This window comes from Leptopilina heterotoma, unplaced genomic scaffold, assembly GCF_015476425.1.
Source record: "Leptopilina heterotoma isolate Lh14 unplaced genomic scaffold, ASM1547642v1 Lhet_407, whole genome shotgun sequence".
In the NCBI taxonomy this organism is placed as follows: Eukaryota; Metazoa; Arthropoda; class Insecta; order Hymenoptera; family Figitidae; genus Leptopilina; species Leptopilina heterotoma.
Window position 1 is genome coordinate 64,959 of NW_025111069.1, and position 14,528 is coordinate 79,486.

At 28.3% G+C, this 14,528-nt stretch overlaps 1 protein-coding gene across 1 annotated transcript; it reads right to left on the reverse strand.

The window, feature by feature from the left end:
- Window positions 1-2: 2 nt before the first annotated feature.
- LOC122506308 lies at window positions 3-7,991 on the reverse strand. The gene is made up of 4 exons (XM_043618421.1): window positions 7,853-7,991; window positions 892-1,515; window positions 116-777; window positions 3-17 (listed from the first exon to the last, which is right to left on the reverse strand). The coding sequence occupies exons 1-4, from the start codon at window positions 7,989-7,991 to the stop codon at window positions 3-5; spliced, it is 1,440 nt and encodes a 479-aa protein (XP_043474356.1).
- Window positions 7,992-14,528: the final 6,537 nt, after the last annotated feature.

The window sequence follows — 14,528 nt, forward strand, 5'->3', positions numbered from 1 at the left end:
AATCACCAGTCGGTCTCCTACACACCAAAAGATCTCCCTTATTTATTTCAGAATTTGTATTGTAATCAAAGTTACCTTTGTTTCGTAAAGTATCGATGATTTGTCTTCGTTTTACTGATCCTACTGTCAGGCTTGAAAATTTCTTAACGTCTTCTTCATCCTTATGGACTGATTCTAGATGCCTTGCAATTTTGCTGACCTTTTTTTTACAAAAAACACAGCAATACTTTTTGCCGTAACCTTTTGATCCATTGGCCTTTTCTACGATAAGCATTTCGTCGTCTGGCGCATTTGATACAGATACATTAGCAAGTAAACCACTTGAATCCATAGAGTTTTGAAGTGAATTATTAGATTTACCATTTGTATCAATTGTATTTTCTACAATTGCGCTTTCGTCGTCACTGGAATAATCGCTACCATTGCTTCTTGGAATATAGTCTGGATCCAAACTATCATTTACTTCATCAAAATCAATTGCTTCTTCTGTTTCTTGACTTGAATTTATATTAAAATCACATATTTGATTAAGAAAACTTTCCGCGATTTTTAAATTCTGATTACTATTGCAAGAAGAATTACAACGTATATTTTCTGGCAGATTTAAAGTACTGCTGTTCGCAAGATTACTCTCTAAAGAGATTCTGAAATCGGAGTCATTAACTGATTTATCCGAAAGTACTAAATGTTCTTTAACAATTGTGTCGCCGTTTACATTTTGTTGAATAAAATTGTTTAAAATTTCAATATGTCTCAGTAGTGTTTTTTCTTCTTTTTCTGATTGAATAAGTAATTCATCTTGAAATTCCCCACCTTCAAACGTTCCTTCCTCACCAGTTGACATAATTTTTTTTATTTTTATATTTGAATTAAAATTATTTTCGCACGTACTATCATTATAAACTCCATTCAACGTACATATTTGTTGTGTTGATGGTATTGACAACCCATCATTCAGTTTTTCGATAATATTCTGTTCCTTCTTTTTATTGGCAACATCCTCTTTTTCTTCAACATTTTCCTCCTGTCTATTTTTGGTACTATTTTGTGCCTCTTTTAAATTATCGATATACAAGCACTCTTCTACTTTAGAAAATTCGCCTACTAACAAATTAGGGGAATCATTAGACAATTCAGCTGCGGATTCTTGAAGAATTTCTTTATTATCTACATCCTCTTTTTCTTCAACATTTTCCCCCTGTCTATTTGTGGTACTATTTTGTGCCTCTTTTGAATTGTCGGTATACAAGCACTTTTCTACTTTAGAAAATTGTTCTACTAACAATTTTGGGGAATCATTAGACAATTGAGCTGCGGATTCTTGAAGAATTTCTTTATTATCTACATCCTCTTTCTCTTCAACATTTTCCCCCTGTCTATTTGTGGTACTATTTTGTGCCTCTTTTGAATTATCGATATACAAGCACTCTTCTACTTTAGAAAATTCGCCTACTAACAAATTAGGGGAATCATTAGACAATTCAGCTGCGGATTCTTGAAGAATTTCTTTATTATCTACAAATAAACATATAAAAGTTATATATAAGTGATTTTAGTTTAAATATATAGAAATAAAAATAAAAATACATATTGCATTCATTTAAAATTAGGTTTAGTGTCAGAATTTCAGTTCAATGTTAAATGTTTAATTTTTTCAATAATTATTAATCTTTAGTTATTACGGTTTCAAGTTATAAAAATTTTGAAAACAATTTACAAATAATAAATTAGAATCATAGTCGATATTTTTATTTATTCATTAAGGGGTTACGCCACCCTGAACTTTTCAAAAAAATTTATTTTTTTTTTGCTTAATTTCAAAGTTTATATTCTAACAAATATTTTGAGATGTCGCCGAAGACAATGTCTCACTAATTACAAAAGTTATGGTCATTAGAAGTCAGCGCGGTGGGGACGCGCCGAGAGCTGCTGGAAGCAGCGACTTTCTATTTTCGAATGGTCTAGGGGGCCCTTTCATGATTTAGGAAGAGTCCTTTTCATTGTATCCCTTCCATTCTTAAATAAAAAAAATTATGGCCCAGGAATTGCTGATTAAATAGTAAATTGAAAAATTTTCAAGTTATAATACACTAAAGTTCATTTTTTTCTTCTTTTGCGTTTTTCTCGAAACCACAATTTTCGAGACGGTGTACACGATAACTCAAAAAATATTCAGTCGATTGACTTGAAAATTAATATACATCTTCCTAAATAGATTTTCCACAGAGTGACGTAGGATTTTTTTGATTGAATAATTTGAAAATTTTTTATCCAATTTTTTATACGGTAATTTTAGCCAAAAAAAATGTCAATTTTTGAAGTGCTTCCATTTGCGTAAAAAAATTTTTTTTTAAATGGCTTCGTCACTTTGTTCAAAATTTATCACTTTTTAAGAAAAATATTGTTTTACTTGTTTCTGACAAAAATTGAACTGCCAATCATGTACACCATCAAGGAGTGCTCCGGAAAAATTGATCCACGCCAATAGTTATATCTCCGCCATTTTTAATTAAAAACAATTTTTTTTTAAATATTTATAAAGCTCAATATATGTACTAAAGCATCAATAAATGTAAAGAAGTCCTACCTGAAACAGTTTTATCAAAAAAATTCCTAAAAAACCATCCGATTTTCATGCGTTCAGGGTGGCGTAACCCCTTAAAGGAGGATTGGTAAATTCTGGATTCCATTATTTAACAATATTTACTGTGGTTTCTTTAAGATTCCGAAAAAAAATTTAACAACGGAAACATTTTTATACAAAATTTTGTATAAAAGTATTCGGGATTTTAGACATTTGATAAATTAGACATTCGGGACAGGGCCTTTCAGGAAAATGACCGGAAGCGATGTTACTCATTATATATAGCACTTACTGCTTTTTAGAATTTAAGATTTACTTAATTCTTTAATAACATTTAACAAGTTAGTTAACAGTTTAAAAACTTATTTATTATTTAATTTAAAAAAATATTTTAAAAATAAAGAAACTGAAAAAAGTTTTCATGGTTTTTAGTTTAAAAAAGCACTCTTTTGAAAATTTTGAACTTATTATAATGTTTCTACTTGGTATTAAAAATTATGCAATCGCATAATCTACCTTTCTCTAATTATTTATTTGAACTCTCGGAGCACATTTTGGATCTTTGTGACCCTGTATTTTATTTTAAACTTAAATTTCTTTAAAATTTTAGGGCTTGTGACCTAAGAGTAACTGATTTAGATTTAATCAACACGTTCTAATAATCCCTTAGTACAGTGCCAGGGTGGTCACAAGTTTCAGTTTATTAATTTCCCTGACAATTTACTGACATTAAATTTATTTTCCCTTGCAAAAGTCTTTTTATAGGAAACAAAAAAAAATTAACTAAAGTAACTAAAAATTGTGAAATTTTGTTTTAATGTTTGGAGAAAAGTCGAAAATGTCATTTTTCAAAATAAGTCGAAAAAAGTCTCAATTTGTATATTTCCCTGACAAAGAATTTTTATCCCGACATTTCCTCGTCCTTACAATCAAAATTTTTTCCTCTGACATTTCCCTAACTTTACTGACATGTGGCCACCCTGAGTGCTTTATTTCGTCGCGTCACAAAAAAAACGACTCCAACAAGGGGTGTGACAAGGGGGAGGAAGGTCAAAAAAGTGTGACGTAGTTAATGGATGACCTTTAACATACAAGAAGTAGGATTATTACATACTACATTATAGAACTTATTTTTCATTTATTGTGACACTATTCGAGAAGATAAGTAAAATATTATTTGGAAATATTAAAAATTATAACTAGGTATAATTTTTTAAACTATAATTTTTTCCTTTGTCGCAAAATTGTTAACATTTATCTTTTTTCTATAATAAATTATTTATAATGAAACTCTTTTTAATATATTTAAATAATCTATTTAAAGCAGGTTAATATATGATAATTTTTAACGGTTGAGAATCATATATATATATATATATATATATATATATATATAAGAGGTGTGCAAAAAGCTCGAATAGCATGGTCGAGCTCGAGCCGGGCTCGAGTTTTAGTTACTCAAAAATATTTGAGAGCTCGAAAAATTCAAGTGCTCAAAATTATTTTAGGTTTAATACTGCACGTGTCGGATGGAATTTGGTTTAAGTTCGGATTGATTCTGATCAGCTCTGCTAGAAAAACGAAAAGCTTGAAAATACTCGATCGAGCTTTTTGCACAACTCTAATATACATATATGGATGATTGAATTAAAAATGTCATTTTTGATCTTACTAACTTTGATTTTTCGATGTTGGATTTCGAACATAACGATACTCTTTTTTGGTTCACCTGAACATATGATGGACAAAAATAGTAGTGGTCGAGCAGGTGGAAGCAAATTTTAATTTTCACCAGGTGAAAACGATAGGTAGAAATTATATGAAATTTTCTGTTTTCGTTTATTCTTTTCTTAAATAAATTCTTACAACTTTAAAAAGTTAAAATATTTTAAACTACAATAGTGAATGTGTCAACATGACTTAAAAAATATTTGTAATGAGTTCTGTTATAAATTATATACTTTTGAAGACCAAAAAAAACCAGCTTATAAATTACAATCTAGTATCAAATCTTTATTAACAACATATAAGAAGTAAATTTAACACAAATTTATTAAAAATTAAATAATAACATGAAGAACACCACTGAAATTTTGTTTCATTTCTCAATTTCGAAAAAGAAAGAATTTATTTTTAAGTTAAAATCGTTGTGGTATTTAAAGTACGTATAATAACTGAAAATAAGATACAATAATATTTAAAATATTATTAATATGAACAATTTTTTGATGGGGACACCACTGACATAATGTGCTTAACAAAGCGTTACTCGCTTTCTGTCACCAACCGTACAAGTTATAGATGTGATAGAATGTTGTAATGTTTTTTCTTAAAGAAGTCATACATATCACCAAAACTATTAACGCTTAATAAGGCAATTAGCTGCACTAGGTTATTTAAATAACAGGTATGATATTCGAAATTTGCGATATTTACTTAAAAATATGAAACTTACGGACAGGCGATTTTGATTTTTTTTCTAGCAGTGAATAAAAATATTTCTGTTAGCACATTTACTATATAAAATTGTTACATCCCGGTAACAAAAGTTCTTTTATAAGAAATTAAAATAAATAATTTTTTTATATATATCACATAAATAATTTTTGAAAATAGTATAATATATTATTATAAATTTAGGAAGTTGTCAAAATGAATGCTTTAGGTATGACTAATTGAGAGAGGAACTGTGTAAAACATGATACAAATGTAGCCAGATTAGATTCTTGCACTGACCTTCTCTCAATCGTCAACATCACGTACGACTTTATTACAGCATCGACGCATGGTATTGAGTACATTGAACTCTTTATAAATATTCAGATCAGAATAAAATCTTAAATGAAATACCTGAAGCATTTAAACCTAAATTTTAAAAGGAAACATACTTTTTACTCTACTAAACCACATTGTTGAACGTACAATTCTATTATAAATATAAAATTTTTTAATGATAACTAACACTATTATAAATTTTACATCGTTCATTGTCATTCATATTATAACAATAGAATTGTATAAAAACCATGTTGTTTGGTAAAATATTGTATTAATTTCAAAATTTCTGAAATAAGTTCGAAAATCAAAATTAAAATTATAAATGCGAAGCATTGCTAGATGTAAACATTTGTTTTACGTGACCTAAGGGATGCTTCCATTCGCTACACAAAAGACTTCTTTGTCTAAGAGGATGCATTTTCAATGAATCCATTTAAGTCTAGGAAATTCTATTCGTGACTCTAAAATTATAACTCGATCAAGACGTGATAATTGACCATTTTATTGCATTTTGGCACTATATAACCCCAGGACTCTCCAGGGTAGAGTCAGTCATTTCTTCACTTGCGCGATATTGTGGTCACTCTTCACGTCAGTCCGAAACTCTGCAGAATCTTTGACAAAATTATAAGTCTTGCAGTTTCTAACAGTACAAGTAAATTCGTGTTCTTAAAGAATAAATTCTCTTGATCGCCTGAATTGTGAGCCTATTTTATAATAAAAGATGCAAGTGTTTCCTTATTGTGACATTTTGTGAACAATATTTTGTATAAGTCGAAGCGACCCTTCGGTTTCACACTATTGATACCATAAGACTTGCAGTTTCTAACAGTACAAGTAAATTCGTGTTCTTAAGAATAAATTCTCTTGATCGCCTGAATTGTGAGCAAATATTCAAATTGTTGAAAACCGTCGTATTAGTGTAATTCTATAATGAACTCTAAATTGACATATTAGATTTCAAGAATTACGAACTAAAACAGTGAGTGTGAAACAACCGTTCTGTAAGGAGTTGAATGATCATAAACTGCGTCAAATCTGTATTTCGTTTCCGCCCTCTTCAGAGGTAATTGTAAGTAGATTTAAATTATAAATAACACACAACTTTATCATTATCAAAATTTTTAACACTATAAATTGTATTTTTCTCTCATTACTTTCATAAAATAAACTATAATAAAGAAAAAGAATACATAAAATAATTGATTAGACTATTATTATTATTTCCTAAATCATAAAATTAAATCAAGTAGCTTAAATAATAATGAAGCAATATAATTATTTTCTTTTAAATAAAGGACAATCCCCATAGGATTGATAGATAACAACGATCTCACAAATAAATAAATAATCAGAACTTACCAATCTGATCGTAATCAGCCTACCTTGCCTCTCTATATATGTGTATATTATCTATGTATATTGTTTTATTTTAAAACAATTATTTAAATAATAATTTAACCTCGCCTTCTGCTCGGGATGTAACAAAATATTGACTCTCAGCTGTACAAAATAATTTTTTTTGTACTAAAAGTGTGAGAATCAACCATTTTTATTATTAGGTAAAATTCTGATTTCTTAAGTGCGGACAAGAGACACCGCACTGACATTTTGCTTATAATTCTTCTGCCAAATTTTTTCAGAGAATTCCTAGCGACTAAGAATTATTAATTTAAGAAGAAGGAGTGATTAAGAAAATTAATTTACTTATAAGACTTTTATATATGAACTAGTATTCCAGATTTTTGGGCTGATAAAAATGTCATTTTAATTTTAATCACCCATATATTAAATTTGAAAATTACTATAAATTATAAAGACCATGATTTCTCAAAAATTGTAATAAGTCCAAACAGTGAATTTTCATAAACTTTTATTTACATTGTTCAAAGATAATTTAATCTTAAAAAATTATTATAAAATAATTCTAATAATTAATTATTAATTAATTCTTCTAATTAATTTAAAAATATTTTAATGTAATTTTTTGAAAATAATTGACTTTCTTAAAAAAATTTTTATAATTTAAAAAAACTAATTATTTTTAAAAAATTTTAATTAAAAATTTTTAAATTGATTGTTTCTTACTAAATGTTGAAAAGAATTCTAAAATCTTAATATTATTATATTTATTTGAATTTTTAAAAATATGTATTTGAAAATACTGAAAACATTAAATTTAAAAAAATTAGAAGCTTTCAATTTTAAATTTAGTTACCTTTAATGGTTTTTTTATTAAAATTTTTGATAATTTAATTATTTTTATGCAATTAAAATTCTTCAGAAATTGATTTTTAGTAAAACTTGATTAATTTCCCTGACAAAAATTATTTTTCTGACATTTCCCTGATTTACTGACAAAAAATTTGATTCTCTGACATCTTCCTGACTTCACTGGCAAAAATTTTGTTTCACTGACATTTTCCTGACTTTACTGACATATGGCCACCCTGTTTTATTTATTATTAAATTTTTAACAATTTAACTTACCGTTAAAACACAAAATACGTCCTTCGAATTTTAAACCTTTGTGCACGATTATGTATACATCAGTGTCAATTTGTTGTAATACATTTTTTGTGTCACATACAGTGTAGGAACCCTTAGACCAACTCAATAAGGCGAACATTTTCGATTCTAGGTTAATAATTACACTGGTTTACAGTGAAATTGCCAATCGAACAAAACAATTTTTTTTCGAATAGTAGGTGTTTTTTGAGTAAGAAAATCATAGTTTTAATTTTTTTCCCTTGTGCAGTTTTTCTGTAGCTTCAAATTTTGCATTTTCGAGGTGCGACGCCACTTAAACTTACCTGTAGGAAAATTAGCTTGTCAAAATATAATAAATGAGGTATCATTGGAAAGGTTATTAAATTACCTTTCGATCCATAGGTCACAGAATAAAATTCAACAAAAATTGAGAGAGTTACAGTCGATTAAAGATGAAATTTCATGACAATTTTGATGATTTTTAGACATTTGAGTAACTTCTACTATTTTTTTCTACATCAAACAGGAAAGAATGTTTAGGTTTTAATTTTTTTATTGATAGACTATATCATTACACAAATTTTGAGCCCTTGTGGACCTCGATTGGACCTCTACACAATTTTTGAAATCTGACATCAGATTCGTAATCAGCGACCCCGAAAACCCCCGAGTAACGAATTTAAGACGAATTTAATCGATTTTTAAAAACTTGACGCCATATTGGATCCGCCATTTTGAAATTTAGAAAACTAACATTAGATTCGAAATCTACGATTTCAGAAATCCTTTATTAGTGATTTTAGTAACTTTAGAGCTTAACTAAATTTTATTACTTCAATTTTTGCTGCAAATGTTTAAGGGATACTAAAAATGAAGAATGTAGTTTCGTTCACTAAATTTAGTGTAGAATTGTCATTTTTAATCCAATCGAGGTCCACAAGGGCTCAAAATTTGTGTAATGATATAGTCTATCAATAAAAAAAATTAAAACCTAAACATTCTTTCCTGTTTGATGTAGAAAAAAATAGTAGAAGTTACTCAAATGTCTAAAAATCATCAAAATTGTCATGAAATTTCATCTTTAATCGACTGTAACTCTCTCAATTTTTGTTGAATTTTATTCTGTGACCTATGGATCGAAAGGTAATTTAATAACCTTTCCAATGATACCTCATTTATTATATTTTGACAAGCTAATTTTCCTACAGGTAAGTTTAAGTGGCGTCGCACCTCGAAAATGAAAAATTTGAAGCTACAGAAAAACTGCACGAGGGAAAAAAATTAAAACTATGATTTTCTTACTCAAAAAACACCTACTATTCGAAAAAAATTGTTTTGTTCGATTGGCAATTTCACTGTAAACCAGTGTAATAAAATCTGGTTAGGATTAGGTTAGACATAAAAAATATTAAATTAATTAAAAATAGTAGAATAAGCTAAGTATTAGGATCAATATCAATTTTTTCATTTTAACAAAACACGTATTTCACAATTCAAAGTAAAGTATTTTAATAAAAGTTATAATTACCTTTTAGTACATTTCTACACTATTCTGAAAATTATTTTCTTCCAAGAAATAATGCGGACAATCAACGATTTGATAAGATCTATTAAACGAACAAATATCTAATTTATGGCTAAAAAACAGCTTCTCGATTATATGACACAGTTAGATAAAATGTCTCCAATAGGTCTACATAGGTGCGTACCAACCAGGGTTGCAAAGTTACGCGTAACTTGAGATTTTCGGCGGTAAATTACATAAATAAGTAATTTACCGTATTCAACGGTATAAACTGGTAAATTGGGCTGTTTCACTACATCGAGATATTTTGAGTTCGAGTATGACGTAGATAGCTGGAAGGAAAACAAGCAGAGGACACAATGCAATTCTTAGGCCGCAGTCCCATGGCAGCGTTTTGCGTTGCGTCGTAATGGGAGAGAAAAAGACGCAAATATACGTTTGCTGCATTCTCTCCCATTACGACGCAAAGCAAAACGCTGTCATGGGACTCCAGCCTTATGGCAGAAACAAGAAGACTAGGAGAATACGTACAAAAACCATGGACGTAAGAAATCCCTATATTAAAGAACCAGTAGAAGCGGGTAGAATCAGGAGCCTACTTGCTTTGACTTGGTTATTGTCACGTAAGTTCCAATTTCAAACCAGTAGATATGTATTTTCAGCTGGTTTGAATTCGGAATGTCAAGTTCAAAATGAACTGGTTTCAGTTTGAACATTACAGTCAACCGGAAATTCCAAGTAGGTTACATTGTACAATATGAACTTGTTTCAACTTGGATATCGATTCATAATTGGAAATCTAAGGTGGTTACAATTGAACAGATAGTTTTGAAAAAAAATATTTGTGGAAAAAATAATAAAAGATTCTTATGACCATTAATAACTTCATATTCTTAGCACGCTCCAAACATACAAACATTTTAATTAAACTAGGAGAATTAAATTAAAACTTGTACCCTATAGGAATCAAACCCCGCACCTATGAACTATAAACTATGACCTATCTAAACGCTTAACGACCGCGTCTATCGAATCGACGTGATAAATATTTTTCGACCTGTCTATATAAACTGCAACTTTGAAAAACGTAAGTTTATGTAAAATATTATAATTTTTGTAAGTACGTATAAAAATACAAGCAGAATTTAAAATATTTATATAGATTTGCAATATATGCTATTATGTTAAAAATATTAATTAAATATTTAATAAGTTTCTGCTCAAATGTCATTTGACCGCGTTGTAATTTTTTGCAAAAAATAACATTAAGCGAAATAAAAAACAGAAAATTCGTAAAAATTAAAATTCGCAAAATGACTCATCTGTGTTAAAAAAATTCCATTGATTTTCTAAAATGTTAAAACCTTTATGAAAATCTGTAGTTCACAACAAAACAATAAAACACTCTTAACCGTTTTTTGAAATTTAAAATTTTTTTGCATTAACAAAATATAACAAAATTTAAAAAAAATTAATAACTCAAAAGCCGTTTACCATAAATTAATAAAACTTACACTGATTATACAAAATTGTTCACTCTCTTAAAAGAAAATATTTGCATGATTGTAAATTTGAAAATTCCATATTTTTATTAACAATTTTATAAACAATTTGAATTATTTATGTGTTTTACCCCTCCAATTGTAATGAAACTCATATAGGAGGTATACTCAGTAGTCTCTTCTTGAAGCCCCTAATAAAAAATTGTTGTATTTTCAATTTGGAATGTACATAACGAATTTTTTATTAAAAACCCAGTAATAAGGGGTGAATTAAAGTGGATTGGCACTTTAATGCTCTTAAATTCCAAACTAATTCCGTTTTTGTCCGCAATCTTAATGAATTCCTTTTCTATTGTTAAATTGATAATTTCTATCCAATTCAATTCTCTGTAACCACGTGACCAGAATTTGAATCCCCTTTAATGCCCTTTAAAGAACTCAATGTTAATTAAAAGGCATTAACTCCACACAAAATGATTCCCTTAAACGGCATTAAAGTAAATTCAGACTCTTGTCACGTGGTTACAGAGAATTGAATTAGATAGAAATTATCAATTTAACAATAAAAAAGGAATTCATTAAGATTGTGGACAAAAACGGAATTGGTTTGGAAGTTAAGGGCATAAAAGTACCAATCCACTTTAATTCACCCCTTATTACTGGGAACGCTCGTCCACTCCACAATAGGAAAAATTTGATTGTCGTGGAAAATTCAGTCTAGACGTTACAATTATTATTTGTTTTTAATACATTTTTTTTTAATGAAAGACTAAATTTTCCACAATAATCATGAAAATATTTTCTATTAAAAGAGTGAACAATTTTGTGTAAATAGTATAAGTTTCGATAATTTATTGTAAATGGCTTTTGAGTTATTAATTTTTTTTTTAATTTTGTAATATTTTGTTAATGCAAAAAATAACAAAAATTTCAAATTTTAAAAAAAAGGTTAAAAGTGTTTTTTTTTTGCTTTGATGTGAACTACAGATTTTCATAAAATTACAAAATTCACAAAATTACAAATAGCAATAGTAACAAATTCATAAAAAAATAAAATTTGCAAAACAACAATTAGCAGAAATAATGATTCATAACAAAGCAGTTTCGCAAAAAATAACATTTAGCAAAAGTATCTACCAATTTGTAAAACTGTCAATTGCGAAGAATGCAAGTTTGCAAAAATAAAATTTGCAAATAACAGTTAACTAAAATAAATATTTGTAAAAATGTAAATTTGTAATAATAATTCTTTGCAAAAATAACAATTTATAAAATAACAGTTGGCGAAAATGACAATTTTATGAATTCCAATTAGCGATTAATCAAACTCTTTAAATTTGAACTTGAAATTCTAAATAGAATGCATCCCCGATTCAAATTAAACCAAGATGACATTAATCCTTCACTGTGCTATATAAATTTGGAGTTGGAAGTTCCAAAGTCAAGCTTGTTGATTTTTAATTTGACAGGACAAGTGAAATGTAGTATTCGAGAATCCAAATTGAACCAAGTAGATACTTAAACTTAATTTTTGTATTTGGAAATGCAAGCTGATACTTGTAGTACGTGCGAACTTGGAAATACAAGTAGAAATGATAAGATTGGAAATCCATGTTAAAACAAGTCAAAAAAAAATTGAAGAGGACAATCCAAGATAGAGCCATTTCAATTTTATCTTGGATATCCGTTTCAGTTACATAAATAGGATTTACAAGTTAAAACCAGTAGAATTGCTACACGGAAAAGTTTTTCAATTTGGAAAGCAAGTTGACACCAGTAGATCCATGTTCAATTTCTACTAGTCTCAACTGGTTCTTTAATATAGGGATATAGGGGCATGGCATATAGATGCGGGGGGTTACTTTTAAGTCCGTAAGGGGAGGCGTTGGCGAATTGCTAATTGGTTAACTCTTTAACGCCCAAATGGACAAAATTTTGGCATGAAGTTTGAGGACTTATTTCGGTACTTAAAAATCAATAGAAAAATTCACGAATCATCATTTCTTATGTTTTCATATGCACTCTATCGAATGGCGTTAAAAAAAAGTCAAAAATTTATAAACAAAAAAGTTATTAATGTTTTTTATAAAAAAAGTCCGATTTTTTTTCAATTTTTGTTTAATTTTCAATTTTTTCTACTATGAAATAGCGAAAAAATAATTCCAAATGTTACAAATAACGTGACATAGATATATAACCTAGAAGATAGGACTATAGAGAAAATTAAAAATTAAAATGGCGGCTTAAAAATGGAGTTTGAAGTTCAAATTTTTTTCAAAATTTTATTCGAAAGTACGAAATTGTTAAAAGTGTTTAGATCAGCTTGAAATTTGTTACTTGGGGGTTTTAGAAGTCGCTGATCACGAATCAGAAGTCCAATTTTTAAAATTCAAAATGGCGGATCCAATATGGCGGCTATTTTTTTTTAAAAACTAATTAAATTTGCTTGAAACTTGTTACTCGGGGGTTTTTGGGGTCGCTAATTATAAATATGAAATCCAATTTTTAAAATTCAAAATGGCGGATCTAATATGGCTGACAAATTTTTCAAAAATTTATTAGGTTAGCTTGAAATTTGTTTCTCGGGGGTTTTAGGGATCGCTGATCACGAATCAGAAGTCCAATTTTCAAAATTCAAAATGGCGGATCCAATATGACGGACAATTTTTGTAAAAACTCATTAAATTTGCTTGAAACTTGTTACTCGGGGGTTTTTGGGGTCGCTTATTACGAATATAATATCCAATTTTTAAAATTTTAAATGGCGGATCTAATTTGGCCGACAAATTTTCCAAAACTCATTATATTAGCTTAAAATGTGTTACTCGGGGATTTTAGGGGTCGCTGATCACGAATCTGGAGTCCAATTTTCAAAATTTGAAGTGGCGGATCCAATATGGATGACAATTTTTCTAAAAAATCATTAGATTCGCTTGAAACTTGTTACTCGAGGGTTTTTGGGGTCGCTGATTACGATTATAATGTCCAATTTTTAAAATTAAACATGGCCTCTTCAATATGACAGACAAATTTTCAGTTGAAATTTGATAATCACAATCTTTAGCCATTAAAATATTAAAAATATTTTTAATATTTTCCAACTTTCACCGCGTAGAGGTAAACGTGAACTGATAAGTCTTTTTTTAAATTATTTTTTTTTTCGATTTAATATATTGATAAGTAAATTTAATCGAATTAAAACTATGAAGAATGATTTTTGAAAGGTTTTACAAGTGCTTCAAGCTGGAGATAAAAAAATTGTTTTTTCATTTTGACCCTGAAATAAGTAATGATTAAAATAAAACATGCATTTCTATATTTTTACCTTTAAATTCAAAAATTATAATAACAAATAAAAAGAATAAAAATACATAAAAAAATAAAACAGTAAAAAAAATATATAAAATTTAAAAATAAAAAAAAAGATTTTCCAGTTCACGTTTACCTCCACGTGGTGAAAGTTGGAAAACATTAAAAATATTTTAAGTATTTCAATGGCTAAATAACGTGATTATCAAATTTCAACTGAAAATTTGTCGGCCATATTAGATCCGCCATTTTGAATTTTAAAAATTGGATTTCATATTCATAATCAGCGACCCCAAAAACCCCCGAGTAACAAGTTTCAAGCAAATTTAATTAGTTTTAA